This window comes from Rattus rattus, chromosome 3 (assembly GCF_011064425.1).
Source record: "Rattus rattus isolate New Zealand chromosome 3, Rrattus_CSIRO_v1, whole genome shotgun sequence".
In the NCBI taxonomy this organism is placed as follows: domain Eukaryota; kingdom Metazoa; phylum Chordata; class Mammalia; order Rodentia; family Muridae; genus Rattus; species Rattus rattus.
This window is the reverse complement of record NC_046156.1, coordinates 210,770,478-210,794,988: the sequence shown is the minus strand read 5'-3', so window position 1 is coordinate 210,794,988 and position 24,511 is coordinate 210,770,478. Positions and strand designations below refer to the sequence as shown.

General features: G+C 38.1%; 1 protein-coding gene across 1 annotated transcript in view; it reads right to left on the bottom strand.

Annotated features, from left to right (window-relative positions):
* Rasa1 (RAS p21 protein activator 1) overlaps nucleotides 1–21,815 on the bottom strand; it is a 68,259-nt gene extending 46,444 nt beyond the window's left edge. The window contains 2 exon segments of the mRNA XM_032899073.1: nucleotides 21,207–21,634; nucleotides 21,636–21,815. Coding sequence (XP_032754964.1) covers nucleotides 21,207–21,634; nucleotides 21,636–21,716 — 509 coding nt within the window. The 5' untranslated portion in view covers nucleotides 21,717–21,815.
* Between the last annotated feature and the right edge of the window lie 2,696 nt (nucleotides 21,816–24,511).

Sequence of the window (24,511 nt, the reverse complement as noted above, 5' to 3'; positions counted from 1 at the left end):
TCATGAAGAGCATTTTGATCAAACTGAGCAAGATTCCAAAGGAAAAGTATAAAATGTATGACTCAAAGAATAAAGGAACACAAAGAAGTAGAATTGGGTTGAATCTGTGTTCAAGGAGATAATCAGATTAACGGAGTGGTGACCTCCAGGCAAGATCCCATCATATTAAACTTACTGTTTATGCTTTTACAACTGAACAAGGAACTACAATCCAGACATGGAGAGCACAACTGTGATCCAGATCTTGAGGCTGGAAGACACAGGCTTTTGATCCAGACCTTGAGAAATAGTAGCCATGACAAGCTTAGGTCCAGGCACAGTAGTACACATCTTTAATCGAAGAAGGTAGAGGCATGCAGATCTCTTGAGTTAAGGTCAGTTTACAAAGCAAGTTCCAAGATATCCACACTTACAGTAAAGGAGTTGGAAAACAGAAAGCTGGTGATAATATAATAGAACCAGGGATCCATGTTCCAGCCCCTGAAAGTAGCAGACCTCAGCATCTTTGGCCATGTGGCTCTGGCTCTGGCTTTGGAGTCAAGAGTAGAAAGAGACTACTGAGACAACTGATACTGGTTAGCTGGAACTAAGAAATCAGCAGTGACTAAGAACAGACCATCATCACTGAGGTGAAATCTGGGAAGTATTTTCTGACAGCAGAAAGAAACTGTGCTCCGGAGATAGCCAAGGTTGTACCTCGTGCTGCATCTGAACTTGGTAATGTTTCAGAATCACCCACATGGTACTAGTGGAGGCATGAAGGGGTCATGAAGAATAGCTAATTCTTGGCACTATGAGAGGCCAAGGCCATTGGTGAAAATGCAGCCTCAGTTGCAGTTGAAGGCCCAGGACTGAATGGGGTCATATAAAGAAGTTGAGGCTTGGCATCATGAAGAGAGCCTATTAGAGGCTACTGGTCAAGCCAAGTTACAGTAAAAAAATCCAGTGATCAAAGATACCAGTACCATGGGATGACTACCAAGAACAGCAATAAAAGTGGAGTACAGACAACCTGACCCTGGAGTGCTACAGAGAGCAGATGTGATCCAAGCCCTTTGAAGGATGCCAGAAGATCATGTGTTGATCCCAGACACTGAAACAAGAAGCTGTAATGTTGAAGCTGCCTTGGAGACCCCAAGATGTTCAAGATCCCAGAGCCATGGGATACCTGCTGAGCAAAGTTGCTAACATGGAGCAGTACCAGTCAAAGAGAAAGAAGTTTGTTGCAGTCAACAAAGATAAAAGGAGATGGAGATCTGAAGAGAGCTATTACATCAGACATGGAGACGCTGAGTTTGGAGTTTGCCCAGCTGGCTTTTGGTCTTGCTTCTGTTTAGTATTTCCTCACTATGATATTCTAGAATGGTACTGTATAACCTGTGATATTGGAGGTATGTGATCTGCTTTTTTGATGATAATGGACTGAACCTCTGAACCTGTAAGTGAGCCCCAGTTGTCCTTTGTAAGAGCTGCCTTAGTCATGTTATCTCTTCAGAGCAATGGAAACCCTAACTAAGACAAATTTTTAAAATTACTCTTTGATGCTGGGGGTATATAACCCAGTGTTAGAATATTTGCCTAGTATGTATCTGTTCCCAGGATCAATCCTAGTACTGAATAAAAGAATTATTTTAAGTTTGAGCTGGGTATGGTGGTATACATCTTTAGTCCCATCACTCAGTAGGCATAGGTAGACAAATCTCTGTGAGGTCAAGGCCAGACTTGGTCCTAGGACAGGCAGATCTACACAGTAAGACCCTGTCTTTAACAGAAAAGAATAAAGTCTTGCTTGACTTGTTGAACTCAATTTTATTTTGAAAAATACTAAATGACTTTTGGCTCAAGATTAAGGAAATTTCAAATTCTTTCTAAAATGGCCCAAATATACTGCCACTTTGTATTACATATTTATGTGAACTGATTTTTCAGCACTGATGATCACAATACTCGGCCAGGTTTTAACTCTTTACCTAAAGATAAACACATCATCCTCAATAGTGTGCATGTTTCCTTTGCCTTTAAAAAATGGTGAAACTATGTATTTATATGTATGTACATGTACACCTGCACATACATACCAGAGAATTGTTTTAAAACAAATTATTTTAAGTAAATATTTTATTCTACATATATTTTATGTGCTCAAACACCTGGAATCACGTGAAGAAGTTGCAGATTGTGGGCGGGGAGTGGTAAAGAGGACCTTAAGTGGAACAGTTTAGGAAATTCTTCATTAAAATACTACAATAAAAATTGGAGAAAAATCTCCATATACGTGTAGTGGGGAAAGGGAGGAAAATAATGACAAAGCTATCTGTTCTTCTAACAAAGCCTGCCTTCAAGGAAATATAATTTACCAAAACCTGGTGAAAAACACAATTTCAACTACCTTTAACCTCTCCCATGAACTCTGACTCCTTAGAGCTACTCTGTCCCTTAAAGCAGAGATGGCAGCAGGTGACTGAAGACACTGGTAAGAGCATAGATCAACACTGAGACGCACTCACAGGACACAGACCATAACATGGCCTATTTGAAAATAGTCTTTTATCCAATAAGTCACATCCACAATTTGCATACTAAAAGTTAAAAAAAAATAGTTTGAAAAGGTAGTGCAAGTATTAAAATCAGGCATGGCAGGGTTTCTGAAATCTCCCAGCCTGAAACTTTTTAAAAACTATGTCTAAACTAATATACTAAGCAGTCTTACAAAAGAGGGAGAAAACCTTCAAAATGTATAGAAAGGTAAGGGCGAGGACATAGAAATTCTAAGAAAACATTTAAAAAGTGCTAGGGGAGATGACTCAGCAGTTAAGAGCACTTGCTGCTCCGGCTCCACTCCCAGCATCTGTATGGAAGCTCACAGCGCCATCTGTAACTGTTCCAGGGGATCTGACACCCTCTCCCCACCTCTGAGAGCATTGTACACCCATGAGGAAAGAAGATGCATATGGGCAAAACAACAGAAAAACACCTATTTTTTTAATCAGTTCTCATCCCCATCCAAAAAACTGAAGCCTTTAGCTGAGTTAAAAATTAATGAGAAATTAAAGAACATATATCATGATAGATCCCATAAACTCTACAAGGATAAAAAATTATAATTTGCTACTTACAAACTTGAAAATTTAGATGAAGCATACTCATCCTTTGAAATATATAATCTTCCTATACTCAGAATAGAAAACGATAACTTTTGTGTATATAGCTATTTAAATTTTAAAAAAAAATAATAAATAATATTTCAGTACTGAATACACCAGGTCCAGAGCTGTTCACTGGTAAATGTTAGCTAACATTTTTGAAAAATAATTATTTATACAGACATTAACAATTTATGTGTTAAAAACTACCAGTGTGTCTAATGTCTTGTTTCTGTTAAGATACTCTAAAGATATAAAGAACATAAAACTTAGAGACCTAAAAATACATGAAATATGATTAGTAAACATTGTCAGTGTTTACTAATATTTTATATGCATGGAGGGAAGTCTTTTTGCTAGTCATTGTTTAGAAACACACTGTAAAAAAAGGAAGTTCTCATATTGAACAGTGAGCATTATGGCAAATTATTCTATTACTAAATATATAAGAACATTTCTTTAAAATAAATATTGTGTAGTATTCTTTTCGATAATAATTGTGTAATTTTTTTATAGGCTACAACCTACTCATTAAAGAGAGAAATGAACAAAGAGATACACATAAAAAATTGTGGAAAATGAATTTACATATTTATCTTTTAGTTAACAGCAAGAATATCATGTAAAAATATTGTGCATAAACACATTGCCAGCACTATAAATCACTACAACAACAAAATTAGTATACTATATTCTATGACTTGGATGAGATTCCCTCAAGGGTTCTTAAGGTTTGATGTCCATGTAGTGATACTAGGAGGCAGTAAATAAAGATAGACCTCAGATTAGTATACACAAGGTCCTAAGTTCATTGCCCAGTGCTGAAAGGGGGCAAAGTGGCAGACCCTTTAAGAAACGAAACCTAGGGGAAAATACTGGGTTCATTGTTCACTGGAGGCACTAATAGGAGTCTTAGAGGTTCTAAAAGTGTGGCTACCACACTGTTTGAGTCATTCTACATAAAGCCACTTCTCTCCCACTTGTCCGTTGTTTTGTGCTATAGTCACCACCAGGATTTCTAACAGCAGCATGCAGATGGGACAGTCCAATCATGAACTTTCACTCTCTTAAGCCACCACCTAAATATACCTCTTCTGTTTAAAAACTATCCAGCCCCCAAATACTTTGTGACAGCAACAGAAAACAAATTAAAATACTATACAATGTAGCAATTGAGTTTCATAGTGCACCCCACGACTCCAGGTTAAATGAGTATGACATTACACAAGAATACACATGACTCTACCTGGTTTATTCTGTCACTTGGAAGCAACCAAGATTTCTTTCAGTAGTTCAATAAATAATTAAACTAGGATACATTCAGATAATGAAAACTAGTCACTGTTAAAAAGAACTATACTACCCAGTTATAAGGACATGGAAAAATATTAAGTTCACAGTAAGAGAAGCAATCTCATCCTAAAGCTATGGACCGTATGATTACATGATTATGACACTATGGAAAAGCAAAACCGTGGAGTCAGTACAAATATCAGTGACTACCAGAAGTCATGCCAACATCTAGAGCTACCCAATGCAACCAAGTCCTAATGTATGCAAGCCATCAGCATAACAGTTAGCAGGTGTCCTGCAAGTGACCCACTGAGAACTCCTGACTTTGTAGTACTTATCAGGAATGAACAACCTAAATTCAACCTCAAAGTAATATACACACCACAAGATAACTTAGAAAAGAAAAAAAAAAAAAAGCCGAAAAAAACTATTCTAGGTTAAAGGGAAACTAAAGAAATGTAGCAGTTAAATGTGACTTTTTTGTTGTTGTTGTATTTGGTTTTCCATACAGGGTTTCTCTAGCTGTCCTGTTGACAGGCTAGCCTCAAACTCAGATATCCGCCTGTCTTTGCCTGCAGAATACTGGGATTAAAGGAGAGTGCTAACACCACCCTGATGACATTAAATTTTTTTATTAGATTTACTTCTTTACTTACATTTCAAATGTTATTCCCCTTCCCGATTTCCTGTCTATAAGCCCCCATCCACTCCCCTCCCTCTCCCCCATACGGGTATTCCCCATACATCCTCCTTACTGCCCCCCACCCCCATATTCCCCTGCACTGGGAGTCCAACCTTGGCAGGACCAAGGGCTTTTCCTTCCACTAGTGCCCCAACAAGTGTAGTATTCTCTGCTACATATGCAGTTTGAGCCCTGGGTCAGTCCATGTATACTCTTTCGGTAGTGGTTTAGTCCCTGGAAGCTCTGGTTGGTTGACATTGTTGTTCTTATGGGGTTGCAAACTCCTTCAGCTCTTTCAATCCTTCCTCTAATTCCCAGGGGGGGGGTGGGGGGGGTTGTCCTGTTCTCAGTTCACTGGTTTGCTGCTAGCACTGACTTCTGTATTGGACATGCTCTGGATATGTCTCTCAGGAGAGATCTATATCCAGTCCCTTTCAGCATGCATTTTTAAGCTTCATCAATCTTATCTAGTTTTGGTGGCTATATATATATGGGCCACATGTGGGCCAGGCTCTGAATGGTTGTTCCTTCAGTTGCGGCTCTAAACTTTGTTTCCATATCCCCTCCTACAGACAACTTTTTCCCCCTTTTAAGGAGTTGGACCATCCACATTTTGGTCATCCTTGTTCTTGAGCTTCCTGTGGTGTGTGGATTGAATCTTGGGTAATTCAAGCTTTTGGACTAATATCCACTTATCAATGAGTGCATACAAAGTGTGCTTTTCTGTGGTTGGGTTACCTCACTCAGGATGATATTTTCTAGTTCATTCCATTTGCCTATGAATTTCATGAAGTCAATGTTTTTGATAGCTGAGTAGTACTCCATTGTGTAGATGTACCACATTTTTTTAATCCATTCCTCTGTTGAAGGGCATCTGAATTCTTTCCAGCTTCTGGCTATTATAAATAAGGCTGCTATGAACATAGTGGAGCATGTGTCTTTGTTATATGTTGGAGCATCTTTTGGGTATACGCCCAAGAGAGGTATAGCTGGGTCCTCAGGTAGTGGGATCTCCAATTTTCTGAACAACCTCCAGACTGATTTCCAGTCTGGAAACTTCCAAAACTTCCATTAAAGAAGAGGTTAAGGAGACTTTGTTTTGTTGAATATGCAAGCCGCAAGCATTGGTGTAAACAAAGGAAATCAAAAGAAAGGACTAGGGTGCAACTCTATTTGTAAGGGTCTTCAACAAACTGTTCAAAGATATTCACAAAATGGTTTCAAGAATGAGTCTAAGACTTCACTGCACAAGATCATTCTTGAAAGTAATACAAATTTTCAATTTTATGTTACTGGTTTATGCCAATATTTGTTTTCAGTAGTAACTGATTAGACTGAAATACAGGGGAAGATAGATACATATCTAACATATAAAACAAAGTAAAATTACCTTGAAAACTTAAAAAAGGATTTTATGGATCTCCCACATACCCTCATCACAATATGTAAACCTTCCTATGGCCTTTCAAACACTGTAAGCATCTACTTTATTACATTTTTCTTCTACTGATTGTCCCACAGGTACATAAGATACATAACATGTCCACAAAACTTAGTACTAATTGGTCCAAAGGCTAATATGTCTCCACAGCAATCTAAGCTTCTGTGTAATTCTGATACTAAACTAATCAATGCTTTTGTTGTCACTGTAAAACACAACTGACATGGGTAAATAAAGAAGCTCACTAATACTGGTCTGTTTTATACTCAAAAAAGAAACAAAAGTGTCTAAGTGAAATAATGTGTCTAAGAATTTCTATAAGCCGCTGCACACTACATAATCAGAACTGTCTCAAAACAATGACACAGAACAAAAGGAAACACATAATTAAATTCTATTTTATCAACAAAAGTGACACTTAACAACATTAACAAAGTAAAAGATACAAATTACGAACACCAGGAATAAAAAAAGAATATCATTATATGCCAATTGTTCGGAAAATATTTAGCATAGATGAATGCTATCAATAGCTTAATAGCTAAATGATAATTAGTACATGCTTCCCATGAAAGCATAAGGACCTGAGTTCTAGCCACATTAAATAATAATAATTTTTTTAATCTGGGCACATTGGCACATACGTATACTATAAGCAAGTGCTTGGGGGAGGCCAGAAGCAGGCAGACTCTCCAGACTCTTTGGCTGGCCAGCCAGCCTAAGCTACTTGTAGAGATCCAGCCAAAAAGAGACACTGTCTCAAAAAACAAGATAAGCTGTGCCTAAGAAAGTATATCCAAGATTATTGTCTGGTTTCCATTGCACTCATGCATGCATGCAAGAGCACAGACACACAGACACACACACACACACACACACACACACACACACACACGCTCACGTGCATGCACACGCACAAACCTATATACATGCATTCACTATACACACAGGAATTAGAGAATTGTATAATTTATATTCATAATCTAAACCAACTAGAATATAAATGCATCAAAAATCATATGCAACTAAAATAAAATTTATATTTATATTAAATTCCTAATTCAAGACTTTTTTAAAAATCCAGGTCCAGATAGTGTCACTGATGAATTCTACGAAATATCTAAAATCAATCAATAGAAATATTTCATAAACTTCCAAAAAATGCAGGAAAGAAAACTTTCCATATTATGAGGTCAGAATTGTTCAGATACTAAATGCTACAAGAATACGTCCAATATCCCCAAAATTTGCAAATTACATCTCCGTGACTTATTCTAAGCACAAATTCTTAGACTTAATATTAAAAGCACAGTCTATAAAAACTGAAGAGGCAAAGGCAACCTACAGGCTGAGAGAAAATCTTTGTGATGCACACAGACAAAAAGCAAATAACTAAAATTTAGAATACATAGAGAACAACTGTACACCAGACCAGACTCCTGTCTACCTAACTTCATTCCACCCAAACAATTCATTCACTAGACTCAATCTCCACGAGCATCCTCTCTTCTGACCTAACCTGCTCTGTCCATATCAACCTTAGAACTGATAAATGAAGTTCACATGCCCAGATCTCATCCCCAAATTAGGAACAATATGAAATATCAAGCCAGTATCTCTTCTCCAAAATCTACCATTTCTGTAAAAATGTCAACCAATGAGAAGTATCCAAGAGACAGAATTTTAAAGAAAAATCGTAAATTTCATCAAAAAATTTCAAGAAGACACACACAATGAATTAATTAAAAAAAAAAAACAGCCCACTGAAATTAAAAGAACGAACTTAAGGAAAATGAACACTTGAGTGATGCTCAAGAAAACACACGGAGATTGACGGGGAGCACACAGACAGTTTAGGACTTAGAAAAGAACTCAATAGAGATAAACTACAAAGAAGGCTCAAGCTAAAACGAAGATGGAACTGAAAAAAACAAAATCCAACTAGAAAACTCAAAGGAGAACTAACAGAGACTTGAAAGAATCAAGTACAACATTTTAAACAAAATGTAGTTTAGATCTGCATAATCAAGAATAGGTACAAATATCATAAAGTTGAAAATGTAACTTTTATTCTCCTATAATTATTGTCTCTCAGGTCTGCTAATATAGACCTAGTCTTGGAAGCTTCCAGCCTCTATACAATCTTATCTAGACCTAGAATAGTTTTAGCCTCCAAGACTTAATGCTGAATAACCTCACCCTTCCTTGTTCTTTCTGAATTCTGCTGGGCTACTTCAATTCAGCTATTCTTGCTCAAACTCCTCTCCAAGCCGACTGAGTCAATCTGGCTTCTTTCTAAGCCTCTGACTGAATTACTCTGCTTGGCCTCATACTAACTCTGGCAGTATGCTCTAATCTTCTGCCTCCTTCTCATTTCCTGGCTCGTTCTGTCTTCGCCTGCATCTAGCTTCAATCTACCTCTGTAAAACTGGCTCCTTTTTCTCCCTGCATTGTTCCCTCAAGTAGCTTTCCTTTCCTTTCTCTTCTCAAATGAGAGTTGGGCATCACCTATTCTGTCAAATCTTTCTCTGATTCATCACTTTGTCTACCACTCAGTTAGGCATCACTTTCAAAGATGGGTGTTTCCTTCTACAAACTAATTTTACCTTTACTGTTTGGAATTAAAGGTGAGCGCTAAGGGCTGAGCCAAACCTCAATTAGAAACAGGTTTTTTTCAGTAAATAACCTCAGAGTTTACTGTATGATCAAATATCCTGCAGCATAAAGTGAAGGTCGGTGTTAGAGGACTTAAAAATGTGTTTTGCCTAAGGTCATACTTACTCTCCTAAACTGTCACTACGGAGGAGTGATACATATATATTATAAAAGAAATAATGTACTATTATGACCTAAATAATAAGTGCTTGCAATTACATAAATAATACTATTTTGTAAGATTTCTCAGGGTAGACACCAAAAGCAATGCACAAACTCTGGACTGAGACATTCTTTCTAAATGAAGTATTCTTTATAATGTTATATCATATGTCTTTTCTAAGCTAGTTTATATTTCTAATAATTCCCATTTGTGAAGTGTACCTGTCTCTCTTTTTTTATTCACTTTCTGCACAAATCCATCACACACACACCCTCTGTATGTTCTCCATACCATAGTGGATCTCTGTCCTCTGTGTTTCATGTGTGTTCTGTGCTATGTGTGCTCTGAGGCCAATGCCCTCAGTAGCCAACTCAGGATAAGCTGCATAAAGTTCCAACCAGAATAAATTACATCACATTCATTGAATATTCTTCATTGAAATGAGGCTTAACTGACTTTGGAAAAACATTAGTTAAAAAAAAAAAACTCAAATACTTACAAATAAATGGATCAGGCAGAAGACAAAATATCAGGCCAGAAAGATAAATAAAGGATCTAAACCAAATACACAAGAAATAGGAAATTTAAAAAATAAATAAATATTTTTTTTTAGAAAATGAAAGCAGCATATAAGAAATATAAGCTACCATGAAAAGACCGAAAGTTCAAGGAAATAATCCCAAATTAAGGGGAAAACATACACATACTGACAAAGAGGCACAGAGAGCACCAAACAGGCAAGACCAGTCAAGAATAGCTCCACTGCCTCTCATACACCAAACGCTAACTATAAAGAACAAAGAAACTATGCTGAAGGCTGCAAGAGTAACACACACACACACACACACACACACACACACACACACACACACACACACACACACACGAAAACATAATAACAGCTTGTTTCTCAATGGAAACTTTGAAAGGCAAAAGAACTAGGAACAATGCACTCCAAGTCCTAAAAGACCAGATAAGACTAATATACTCTGCAAAACTATCTACCATAGTTCAAGAAGAAACTTTCCACAATAGATACCAACAGCCAAAACAAAACATTTTACATCAAACAAAGACTAAAAGGAAGATAGAAGGTAATATTTAGGGCTGAAGAGAAGAATGAGCACAGCCAAGAGACTGTGGGAAGACATACAAAGCTATAATTGTACAAACACAAAGTACTACTAAGATCACACCACCACCAAAAAGGATGACCACTATTAACACACACATTTCAAAGACTATAAATATCAATACCCTCAATTCTTCAAGAAAAAGACAGAGGCTGACTGAATGGTCCAAGAAACAAAACCCATCTGTTGTCTATAAGAAACGTGACCTAGCTTTAAACACTGGCACCAACTTAAAAAATGGACAAAAGTACTCCAACCAAATGGGACCAGGAAACATGTATATATCTATCCTAATATCTGTCAAAATGATCTCATACTAAAACTAATCAGAAGAAATAAATGGGGGAACACTGTATTCTAATCAAACTAACAGTTAAATAAGACATTACTAACCTGAGCATGTATGCACCAAACTCTGGGGCATCCAATTTCACACAGACAATAGTACTACAGGACTTAAAGACATAGATTTAAGATCAATTCATTACTAGTGGGTGATTTCAAAAGCCCATTTTCTCCATTAAACAGTTCATCTGAACAACAGCAAAAAAATGAGGGCATTTAAACAGAGGACATCATATTAAATGAACTTAACTGATATCTACTTAATACTCTATTGAAACACCTAAGAATACAAAAAAAAAAAAATCCGCTAGTAACACACAAACTCGTGGAGATTAAACAGTTATTTAAGGAATGATAAATAGATCAAAGAAGACAACAAGGAAGACATAAAACAAAATCTCAGAACTAAATGAAAATGAAAACAGCACACCAAACCTCTGGGACACAGTGAAAGCACACCTGTAAGAGAAAACTATAATCCTAAGTGCCTCCATAAAAAACAAAATAATAATAAACACAACTCAGAACAAAAATTAATGAAATAGAAAAAAACAATTACAAAGAATAAATGGATCTAAGACATGTTTTCTTGAAAAGATAACTAATATTGACAGGCCTTTGGCCCCAAATTAAACAAATTATAGGTTAAGAGGGAAATATTACAAAAGACACCTAAGAAATGCAGAATAATATAAAATATCATAAAAGAAGAAATTCAGAAGAATTCTACCAGAATTTTAAAGATCCACAGCCAACACTTCTTGCTTCTTAAATTATTCAAAAAGAAACAAGAAGCAGCAGCAGGCACACTTCCATCTTTTTCTATGAAAGCCACTGTCACTCTAATACCAGGAAAAGACACAATATTCTGTAGAAACATGGGCTCAAAAATATTCAATAAAATACTCACAAACAGAATAACGATGTCTACATCATGAGCAAGTTGGCTTTTATCCCTTAGTACAGAGATGGTTCAACATACATAAGCCAAAAAATAAAGTAAGGCACATAGATTTTAAGAAAAAAATCACATGATCAAATCAAAATTCAACACATCATGATATAAGTTAAGAGAATGTAGAACTGGAAAGAACATATAATAAAAAGTTATACATGGGAAACCTACAGGCAGTATAATCCTAAATTGAGAAAAGCTTTAAAAATCCCAGTGAAATTAAGGAAACAGGATATCTACTATCTTCACTCCTTTTCAAAATTGTGTTTGAAATACTAGCTGAAGCAATAGAGCAGCAAACGGAAATTAAAGGGACACAAACGGGAAGAAGTCAAGGTACTATTTATAGATAACACTCTACTATACATTAGAGATTCCCGAAACTCTACCAGAAAATTTCTAGGAACTCAAAATAAATTTGCAATGTGGTAAGATAAAGAATCAACGTGCAACACCTTTTCTATATACCTACAAAAAAACACATAGAAGGAGGCCATGGGCATACTACCATTCATAATAGCCTTGAGGAAAATAAAATATCTAGGAATAAACCTAACCAAGGAAGTGAAAGACCTGTACAATGAAACTAAATCTCTGAACGAGCTAGAAACAGACACTAGAAAACGGAAAGACAACTCATGCTCAAGGATTGGTAGAAATAACACTGTCAAAATGGCTATCATACCAAAAAGATATTTACTGAGCCCCTGAAACTGCTAAAAGAAAATATAAGCAATACCCTTCATAATAAATGTATGGGAAATGAATAGGCTTCCATTTGCCCAAGAATTAAGGCCAAAAATTAACAAGTAGGCCATCATGAAACTTAAAAGCTTCTGCACAGCTAAAAACAAAAAACAAACGACAAAAAAAAAAAAAAAATCAATCAACTAGGTGAAAAGGAATCCCACAGAATGTGAGAAAATCCTTGTCAACTATTCATCTGACGGTAGGTATATATCAAAAATATATAAGGAACTTCAAAAACAAGAAGTCAAAACAAATGACCCATTCAGAAGTGGGCCTAGGATCTGAACAAAAGAAAAAAAAAAAAAAACAAGTTAAGAAATGTCTTTTAAAATGTTCATCATTGTTAGCAATAGGGAAACACAAATCAAGACAATTTTGAAAGTTCATCGTATCCCAATCAGAATGCCAAAGATCTGCAAAACAAATGATAACAAGAACTGGAGGGATGTGGGAAAAGGAACTGTCAGTCACAGTTGGTAGGACTGCAAACCTGTCCAGACACTGGAAGTCCCTGTGGATAATTCTCGAAAAGTTAAAAATAAATCTGCCGCATAACCTAGCTAACTCCTTGGATTATGTTCAAAGAGCACACAAAGAAAATCACACTGCAAAGATAACTTTTCTCAACCATGTTCATTACTGCCCTATTCACAAAAGCTAGAAAATCTAATCAACCTAAAAGTTTACAACCAATAGGAATAATGAAAACATGGTCCACATGCTATGTAACACTATGCAGCAGGGAAAAAAAACAAAATAATGAACTCTGCAAGTGAATGGATAGAACTAGAAAAGGTTATATTGAGTGAGGTATCCCAGATCCAGAAATGCAAAGGTCATATGTTCTTTCACTGGAGGCTCTTATGAGCCAAATGTTCAGATATGATTGTATATGTATATCTGGGGGTAACTGTAAAAATGAAGTAAAAGGGACCATTACCAAGGTGGGGAGATAGGGAAGCAATAGAGAGGAAGGAAGGGTTTAGGGAAGAGTTAGGGAGATAAATACAGGACAAGGAGAGAGGAGTGCAAAATAACCGTAAGGATGCTGAAACGTTACAAAGAACCATACTACTAACTACCTAAAGACAGAAGAAAAATCCTATAATGCTCATATATGGTCACATCTGAGCTGGCAGTATTCCCTCCAAGGGCTAAAGATCATCTAACAAAAACCCAACAGTAGGCATGAGAAACCCTATTTTAAGTTGTTAGTCAAACTTGTCCCAGACTCCCGAAACATTACAGGCTACTGCTATTGCTTTTGTTTGCCCTAAACAGCCTAAATACAGCTATTTAGTCTCACATGGGCAGATGAGTGCAGTTCTTACCCCTCATTAAGACCTCTCTTTGCAACTCAGACCACAGAAAACCATAACCAATCAAAACATAGAGTTGTAGAGCCTAGTCCCAATGTATACATCTATAAAACATCTCCTGAACCCAAAGTTCAGGGAACATTGCTAGGAGGGGGCAAAGCTCTAAGAGCCAGAGGACCAGAGGTTTGCCATGAGGTTCCGTCTTCTAGGATTGTCTGAAGCTACACTATAAAGTCTCACCAACATAACTGCCTAAACCTCAAGTGAACATGAACGAGAGCAGACATGCTAATGTCAATGGGGGAAGGCCCAGCAGGCCTCAACCTTATAAATACAGGCGAGTAAGGAATGTTGAAAGGGAGAAAATATCAGTACTGCAAGCATATATACAACTAAGATTACCCGAATTGAGCAGGTCCCAATACTTAGAAATATATATGTATATAGATATAAATTTATGTAACAACAGTTACTAAAAAAGAAGACATCATGAACGTGAAAGAGTACAAGAAGGTACTCTTGGAGGGAGGAAAGGGTAGGTGAAATGATACAATTTTATCGTAATCTCCAAAAACAAAACATTAACTTTCAAAAAGCATGGAACCAAAAAGTAAAAAAAAAAAAAAAAAAAAACTAGGTTAAAAAGGTGACTGCTTTGTTGTTGTTTTGATTGTTTTTTGGTTTGAGGCTAAGTCTCACTACATAGCTCTGTCCTATGAGCTCACTGTATAGACTAGACTGGCCCTCAAACTCAAGAGATTGCCTGTTTCTGCCTCCTGAGTTCTGGGATTATAGGCATGCACCGCCATGCCTGCCTCAGTGATTGCTTTCTTAGTGTCAAATTAACCTATAATCTTAAGAGAAACGTTATCTTAAAGCGTGAAAGATCACTATTTTGACAGTACAGGACATAGTATATAGTTATAACAAGGTTCTTGATAGTGAGCTCAGTCTAATGAGTTACACCTACAAAAAATACATGCATTAAAAGGAATCTTTCTAAGTCCTTTTCCTTGGTTAAGGCAGATAAATTGGATAATGAAGATGTTAAAAGTAAGACTGAGGATGGTAAAATGACTCAGCCTGTAAAGACACCTGCCCCCAAGCCTGCTGAGCTAAGTTCAATCCCTAGGGCTCACACGGTGGTAACAAAGAAGCGGCTCCTACAAGCTGTCCTCTGATCTCCTACACATACTGCGGTGTGTATACACCCATAAATGCAAACATCCACATAAAAAATAGGAAAACATTTAACTAAAAAATATATATCTACACATAGACTATATCCCACTCTCAGGTGTCATCCAAAAAATTCTTTTGAGCAGTGAATAGCAGTTAATGCAGAAAATCACAAATGGTCTAAGTATAGAGAATATGTGTCTGTGAAGTGCCAGCCATAAACCAGACACATACATCATATACTCCTCCAAGGCTAAGAAACATCTTAGAATAGGGGAGGGAAAGAGGCAGAGGTCAGGGGAAGCCTGGGTCAAAATTGTTATCTTCTGTTATCTATACTACTGTTATCGTGAACTCAAATCAGCTGTGACAGCCTGCACAAGGTCAGGAGAATCAACATTCTGGTAGAGTGGTACCTACACCTCTAGTTACTACTGACAGGTGACACCTTCTGGTGAAGAAAGAGTCAGATCTCTTTAAGGATGTGGTTTCTGTTAAGTCAGCCATGCCCTAGTGGATGGCCTGACACCTATGCATACATGGGCATCACAAATCAAAAGCAATAGGCTGAGAGGAGGCATAAAATTGACAAAGACGGAGTTGGGGATTTAGCTCAGTGGTAGAGCGCTTGCCTAGGAAGCACAAGGCCCTGGGTTCGGTCCCCAGCTCCGAAAAAAAGAACCAAAAAAAAAAAATTGACAAAGACTGGAGGTGGATCTAGTAGTAGTTAAGGGAAGGAGTGTAAGGCATCAAAATGCATAATGTATTGTATGCATAAATGAAAGTCTTAAAGGTGAAAAAATACTGTAATAAAAAGATTAAATGTTAAAACACATAATACAGATAATTTGCTGTAGTAATATCCCATCCACAGGATTTTCCAAAGCTACTATAATCATGTGAAGGGTCTTCTCATGCAATAACAGAAATTATTTTAAATTTATTTCCATTTTTTAACATAATCTACTTCCATACCACCCTGAATGCGCCATTCTTGTCAACACAGATATAGCCAAAAGAGAAATGTCAGTGACAGTGATAAAGCAATGTTTATTTAATCAGCTCCAAAAAATCATCCAATCAATTTTAATAGAGATTGCCATTAAAAACTGAAAGAAAAAGAAAACAACAAACAAAGCACCAATCTCAGGAGCTTGAATTATAAGTACTGTATCACTGTTCTGCAAGCTAGAAATTAAAAGACCAAGGTGCTAGCAAAATTGGCTTCTCTCTTTGGCTATGAATGGTAAACTTGTCAGTGTCCTAACATGAACTATCATCTGTATGTGCACACTCCCAGCATCTCTTCCTAAACCCAGCAGTCCTGCTGAATCTGTAAGCCATGCTATTTATGATCTTATTAAAGAAGCACAGTAGATGCTGAGTATCCCTAATTTGAACACCAAATCTTTAAATGGATTCAAATTCAGGATGTTCAATTGGTATTTATAAAATTCATATACTTATTTCAGAATTTGAAAAAATGAAATTTGAAATACTTGTCCCAAGTGTTTAGGATACCATACTTGGTTCCAATTCCATCACTCAAGTTTCCCAAATATCACACATTAGTGTAACAGCAATTCTCACTGTACTTATAAAAACTAAGTCAAACAGTCCGTAAGCCAGGCAAGATGGTAGGGCCTGTAATCCCAGCAGTCAGGAGATGAAGCAAGCGAAGTAAGAATTCAAAGCCAGGGCAAGCTGAACTACATGGCAAGAGAAAGGAGGAAGGGGGGGGGAGGGGGAGAGGGAGAGAGAAAGAGAGAGAGAGACAGACAGACAGACAGAGAGGGAATGAATCTCTACAAAAGATTAGTAAATTCAGGGTACTAAGCCTTTGCCTTGCTACCCCTCAAAACAAAACAAAGCCAACAGTTTGATTTTTCTGACGCTAAACATCTGAAAATTAAGAGAACAAGATCCCATCTTTGATCTATCATTAACTAGTAATGTGAATGTAAGTAAGCTACTGGGATTCCCTCCGACATTAAATGTATTTTGTATCCTGAATACAATTATCAACTATCAATACCACAAAAGATAATCATCAAACTTTCTTTAAAAAAAATTCAATGAAATTATGGTAAGAAATTCCAATATCCTTCTTTCATTTATTTTCATTATTTTAATTCTTCAACAACTATACTCTGAATTTGAAAAGATTGCCTATACATCTCTGTAGACTAATTTTTATCTTACCTCTCTGAACAATCCCTCATCTTCCAACTACATTTTATATTTATACTTCTTTTTCCCCTGTGATGTTCATTTTTAACTCACTTAAGAATTTTTTTTTTTTTTTTTTTTTTGGTTCTTTTTTTCGGATCTGGGGACCGAACCCAGGGCCTTGCGCTTCCTAGGCAAGCGCTCTACCACTGAGCTAAATCCCCAACCTTAACTCACTTAAAAATAAATCACCAAAATGCCTCAAATCCTGTTGAAATATATTAAGACATACAAAGAGGTGATAATTAAGCTGTTATAATAACTTAAACTCACTACAAAACATAACACACTGCATGTAATTTCAAGGTTCTACACCTATCATACAAGTATCTACACATTCAGACAATGCACCATAACTTACACTGACACTCAGTATGGTCTTAAAAACTATTAAGACAACAGAAGCAAAAATATACATGTAATTATATTTTATATTTAATAATATAATATATATGGTAATGAATGCATAAATGAAAGGCAATTCACCATGTAATGCTTATGGAAGCAATTTGGATTTGCCTTTTCTCTTACCCTGTATCTCCCGCTAGAAATAGTCTCAGCATTGACAACTATAAAACCAAACTTTGGATCAACTACAAAGATGCTCTATATCCTACAATATCGCATATCCAGCCAGGATTTAATCTGTTAGATAATAAACAACAAACTTATCTTAATTTGCAATTTGCTTGCTTTAACTTCAAAGAAGTGTTTAAAATGCATTTCCCTTTGACTTATTATTAATGATTGTTTGATTAGTATACTTATTTTAGATATTTAACATCATGGTAAAAATTAGGCAAAAGGGGGTCAAGAGTGGAAAATATTTCTGAAGCCCTATTCTAAAGCAGCACTTGAGCTGGGCATATGGTACACACCTACAATTCAAGTACTGGTAACCCTGTACCAGCCAGCACCACATTGTAAGAGCTTATCTCAAATAAGTAAATAAAAAAAGTAGGTAAAACTGTTGTTCTAGCCAGTGAGGTGGCCATCCCTATAATCTCAGCTACTCAGGATGCTCCAACAGGATGAACATCTGAGCTCATAAATTCATTAAAAAGAAGTAATCATAAAATAATTAGCTAATAAGGATAGAATTACTAGACCATTCATGAAAAGAAAATTATATTGTTATTTGGGGGAGGGGTTATTTATTTATTGGAACATAGTAAATAAATGTGCTGGCTGCTAGCCTAGCCAAAATAAATTTGAGCTCAAGGTTTGGAGAGAGACCTAGCTTCAAAGAAATAATAAGAGAAATGACAGAGAAGAACACTTGACAGTTTTTATGTACCACACAAACCCAGTCATGAGCATCAGCACATACTTGAGGACACACCAAATAGAAGAGATGATAATGGAACCACTAACTAGAAGACCTAGAGGACCTGTGACATGAAGAATAAAGCTTATTTTAAAAAGGAAAAGAAGAAGTGGATTTGTATAATTAGTAGTTAATTTTAAAAGCATACTAGAAAATTTGCCTAGTAACTCAGTGGCAAATATTTTGTCTACTACATGTAAAGTCCTGGATTTGATTCACAACACTACAAGAAGTATGAAAGTTATATATGACCCAACAGGTTATATTCGGGAATATATATGTATAAACGAATAGAAAAAATGCATTAAGTAACAATTTTTAAAAAGAGGTCATGGATTTGAAGGAGGGCAGAAAGGACTATATGAAAGGGTTTGGAAGGAGGAAAGGAAGAGAAAAAATTAATTAAATTGTAACCTCAAAAATAACAAATATATATATGAAATATAGAAGACTTTTTGAATATGAACACTTAGTAAACTTTATATTTATTTCTAAATATATTTTAAAATAATGAAAAATATTAATAGAAACAAAATTCCTCCCAAATAATCATGCTTTTTCTTAAAAACAATCTGTATCTTATCATTCAATTTTGCTGTGAATTTTCAATTCCTCTTGAAAGGCCTATTAGAAGCTAGATAGTGAATATAGTGGCTCAAGTCTATTATTTTCCAGTACTTGAGATGCTGAGCAGAATCACCACAAATCCATGGATAGCTTGGGCTACACAGAGAGTTCTAGGTCATCATATACTAGAATTCGAGCCTGCCTTAAAAAAAAAAAAATAGAATAGAATAAAAGGAATCTATTAGAAATAATTTAAGAACATTATCCTGGGACTAGAGAGATTGCTCAGCAAAAGGAGCACTTGCTGTTTCTGTAGAAAAGCAGTATTTGATTCCCATCACCTACAAAACAGTTCACAACCACCAGTAACTCCAGTTCTAGGGAACCTGATGCCCTCTTCTGGCCTCTTGTCACTAGACACTAGCATAGTACACATACATACATGCAGGCAAACACTCATACACATTAAATAAAAATGATTAAATCTTCAAAAGGTTTTAATAAAATTCTAAATATGCCTAACTCAATTACAAAAATGATATAATACTATATTTTTTCAGCAGTAAAAACTATATTTTATCTTAATAAAACATAATTGATTTTTTCAAAAAGGTATACAGTGTTGCAATTTTTTAAACCTTTTAGAACATTTCTGGAACAAACAGCAATAAACAGACACAAATTAGAGAAAAATTAGAATAAAAAAATTACTCTTTGTGTTAAATAACATTAAAAGAAACACAACATCCTTTCACCATAGCTGGCTAGAATCAAAATAGATCTAAGTCGAAATTTCCAAATGCATCAAAAACAAAGCCTTGTGACCAATGAATTTTCAAATTACAATATAATACAATACCCACACTAGTCAAAAGTGGACTAATATTACAAAATGCCTCCCTAGTTACTTTAAAGTCATTTCTTAAGCCTCTCAAAGAAGCTGACCCTTGAAAAGAAAACTTTCAAAGCGTTCAGAAAGTGTCAATATATGAAACAAATCTTTTTCCCTAGTATTCACCAATGCTAGTGAAATTCTAGGGGTCAACTATGATTGATGTGAAAGATCTATAAAACATGTTTGGCCTATTATTACTACTTCCCATCTCAACACTTTCCTTTCATCAAGATCAACCTACATTATACATACGTACCCATTTATGAAAAGAACACTTTAAGGAGACAACTCTAACTTATAGGAGGAGAGCCATTTGACCTGATCATGTCACAATCAACTACCAATATTAATTTCCAAACGGAATATGGTATCAGCCACTACCAAAATGCTAAGAGCAAAAATATTTTGTTTACTTTAATGTAGTGTCTTAGATATAGTAAATATATAAAATATATACTTGCATATTACATATAAAATTTATATGTAAATAAATAAATCTAATAATTCTAAGGAACAAGTTAGTATTTAGTCTGGGGGCTCTCAATCACACCTGTAAGTCACAGAACTTCGTTCCTTTCTCTCCTACTTCTCTAAAGAGATGTAATGTTTCATGAGTGGCAACGCTTCCAGCAAGACATTAAGTAGGAGTTTGCATCTTCAGTAAAAACAAAACATTCTGACCAATGAATTTGCAACTTACATTAGTATATTCATTTAAATACCTGTACTCAACGCATCACACTCACTAAGTATCTAACTTCAGCGGGGAGCACTAGAGTTACAATAGACAGCGGCTGCTTTTATAGTGCCAAGTTCTGCTGAATCCCGGACACTATCTCAATTAGGAAGGGGCAGAACCATATCCGGTTCCCACTGAATACAGTTTCCCATGCTTCCCATCTTAAAAACTTTTACGTCTTCCCAGAAGAGCAATAAATATACGAAGACGCCAGGAAGAGTGCCTGTAGGGGAAAATGACTGATCAAATTAAATCGCTATATATGGAACCAGAAACTTCAAAACTTGTCAAACAAATTACAGCCGCAAGAGCACTGTATGTGTTGCCCCTTCTTTCCCACTTCTTCCATGGAGCCAGCTTCTACAATCCCTCAACAGCAGTTTTGACTTACTGGTTAGTTGGAGGTGCGGTCAGCGGTATGGCCACCTCTTCCTCCTCGTATTCTGGTCCATCTAGGGAATCACCTTCATCCACTGTCCCCAGACCGGAGCCCAAAGGAGGCAACAGAGGAGGCGGCGGCAGAGGAGGGAATCCGCCGCCCGGCCCGAGAGTCTCAGCAGGCAGAGAGAGAGTCCCCTTGGTGAAAGCGATGTCTCCGGCAGGTCCAGCGGCGGCAGCACCCGCCACGCCAGCTGCAGCACCGCCGGTCAGCGCGGCGCCCCCCAGGACACCAGACACCGGCCCGGTCCCCAGGAACCCGGACCCCGACGCAGCTCCCCCACCGAGGGCCGCAGCCAGATCGGTGTCCGCCAGCCCAGGACACGGGGCGACTGCCATCGGAGGGGCCGCGGGTAACTTTACCCGGCACGCTGCTGGGTAGGGCGCTGGAGCCCGTGGCCGCGGCGCCTCCGGCCCCCGCGGTCGCCGGGCCGCCTTCCTCACTGCCCGCCTCGGCCGCCATCGTTGAAGCCCGCTCTCCCTAGCTACCCGCCGCCCGGGAGCCCGAGGGCCACCAGGCCGGGCTGCGAGCCGCCCCACCCAGGCGCGTCCCCCTTCAGCTCTCCAGGCAGAGGAAACAACAACAAAAGGAGAGCGCCCGCCGCCGCGCCCCCTCCCCGGGCCACAGCCCAAGCTCCGCAGCGCTGGCTTGCTTACGGGAAGCGACGCGGGCAAAAAAGCCCGGCGCCTGCAGAAACGCTAGGCGAGTCTCGCCGCGCACACCCACACTCACGCGCACACATGCACAGGGGCGCCAAACTTCCTGGCTACGCTAAAGAGGAAGGGAAGCCCGCTGCAGCGGCTGAGGCAGCGCCTCCTCGGCCGCCGCCGCCGCGCCTCAACACCGGGGTTCCGGCCGCCCCCACCGCAGCCACCCCAGGGGCTGCCGGTGCCGCGGCCGCCGCAGCCTCATCTCCGCCGGCCGGAGACCCGAGCGGTGGGAGGGGCGGAGGAAGGGGGCGGGTCCACAGAACCCGACTCAGTAGCTTGCTACCTGCGGCTCTCCGGAGCGAAACCCGGGAGAGAAAGGAGGGCGGGGCCGGGAGGAAGGGAGGGGAGGAGCGGAGGGGAAGAGCCCGGGCTTCTGCGCAGGCGCCTCCCGGGAGCGCGTCCGGACAGAGAAGAGAAGGAAAAGAAGCCTGGGCAGGAAGCGGCGGGCGCGCGCGGAGGCGTGGCACACTTTCCCACTGAGTGGAATGGGACGTGTGGGTTGTGGCGTGTGGTCCCTCCATGCCACCGGGATCGGTGCAGGCCTACCTCTCCCGGCTTTGTTAACAGGGAGAGAAGGAAGATAGCTCATCTCCGGACCGGAGAGACTGGAAGGTCCAGGAGGCGGTGGAAAGGAAAGGTTGATTCCAGGAAGTCCATTTGCAACTTTGTAACTTGTAGAAAAATGGCCTTAGTGGCCCGTGCAATCGACAACAAAAGTCAAAACAATATTCATAGTTATTCCTTTCTGTTGCATGATATAAATCACCGTATAAGTTAAGTAAAATAATTTAAACCAAGATCCTGGGACCTAAGAAAACAACGGATGAAAGGAGCCATGGAAAGTCTGAAGTAGACCACTACATAGATCAGTTCTCTTCACCAAATGTCTCTTCAAATACGTGTGCCTGTCAAATAAGTAATGAAGTATGAAGAGGAAAAGTGCCACCGAAGTCATAAATGAATGTATTTTTGTCCTAATTTGTATGCAAAAATCTGCAACACATTACTAAAGACTCACCGACCGCATGTGGAAACTTGGCAAAATTATCAAACTCAAATCAATGTTAATGTGCCCTAGGAAAAGGTTTTGTTTCCCAAATGTGTTTCCCATTCATAAACACACACTCAACTGTTAGTATTGTCTTTTGGTGTTGCCCAGGGAAAGATTTTAGGGCCCTGGTGAATTCCAAAATTATTATCTTGTGTAATTGGTGCACATTTTCCCAAACACAGTAAATCATCTCTAGCTTATCTACAATACTTAGTATAACCTAAATGTCATTTATGTCGTCACTTATAGAATAATAGCAAAAAATCTATACAGGTGGAATTTTTCCAGATATTCTTATATGGGGTACCTGCGACCCACGAATACATAGTTTGCTGATATGAAAGCAGATAGTAAGTATATAAGTAGGCATTCATATAGAGAGATCGTGCTGGTTGTTTGAAATTTATCAGTGTTAGAAATTTGACCTTCAGGATTCATGTACTACTGTACTGGCTTTTCTGTTCTCCCTGGAGAGTGTCACATTGAATGCCACTGATCATTGGTATTATTTTCTCTGTTAGGTTTGACCAAGCCAACTTGCTAAGAATAGCAAGAGGCTGAGGTAGAATACCACGGGAAAGGGGCAGGGGTACCATTAAGGGACAGGACAAAGTAAAGACAGGACATTTCCACCATCAGTCTGTGTATTCTTTTAGACCCTGTCTGTAACAGCAACCGAACTGAATTAAACAGCAGTGTTTGCCACTTGGGCAATGTGTCAGCTGAGAAAGTGAAAGTAAATTGTCTAAGGGAGCTGGAACTCAGAGTAAAACTGACCAATAAGGTGTACAAAATTTTTATCAAGAATTTCAGGATCAGAAACTGCACCATTTATGTTTAAACGAGTCTTTCCAGTGATTGTTGACCCACTTAACTTCGAAAGCTACTGTGTTGTACTATAATATACTAATTAAGGGAGCAATATACAGTAAATTGGAAAACTGTAGAAAGAACAGGTGTCATTCATTAGGTGAATGGGTAAAATGTGGGGATCGGTTTGCTAAGGTCTGTGTTCTTCTAAACCAGTCAGCAAGTGGGAACAAGATGAAGCAGATCCATAATTGTTAAAATGATAAGGAAACACTGCTGCTTACAGTATCCTCCTTACAGCAGTTTTCTTTTAAATGTACACTGATATCCCAATCAAGCCTACTGATCACTGCATGAGCCTCAAGTGCAGCATCCCAATGCATCCAAGTTAGAATGTAGGTCTCTGGACTGATTGTTTGATTATCTATCAGCATCTCTATTTATCAATCTTCTCGATGTGTTCAATGCCATTCAAGTCAGGCTTCCTAGCCCAATAGCAGACTTACCTTCACCTTTTCCCAAAATTCGATAGCACTCAAATGTCCACATTTAATACAGTCTGATACCTCTTAGACACTTACATATTGTTTCCCAACGACTTTGAAGTATGAGTTACTAAAAAATTTCACTGCAGAAACAACCCATAGACCATCTTTTCTTCTAGCTTAGTTCTGTTCGCTGCTTTA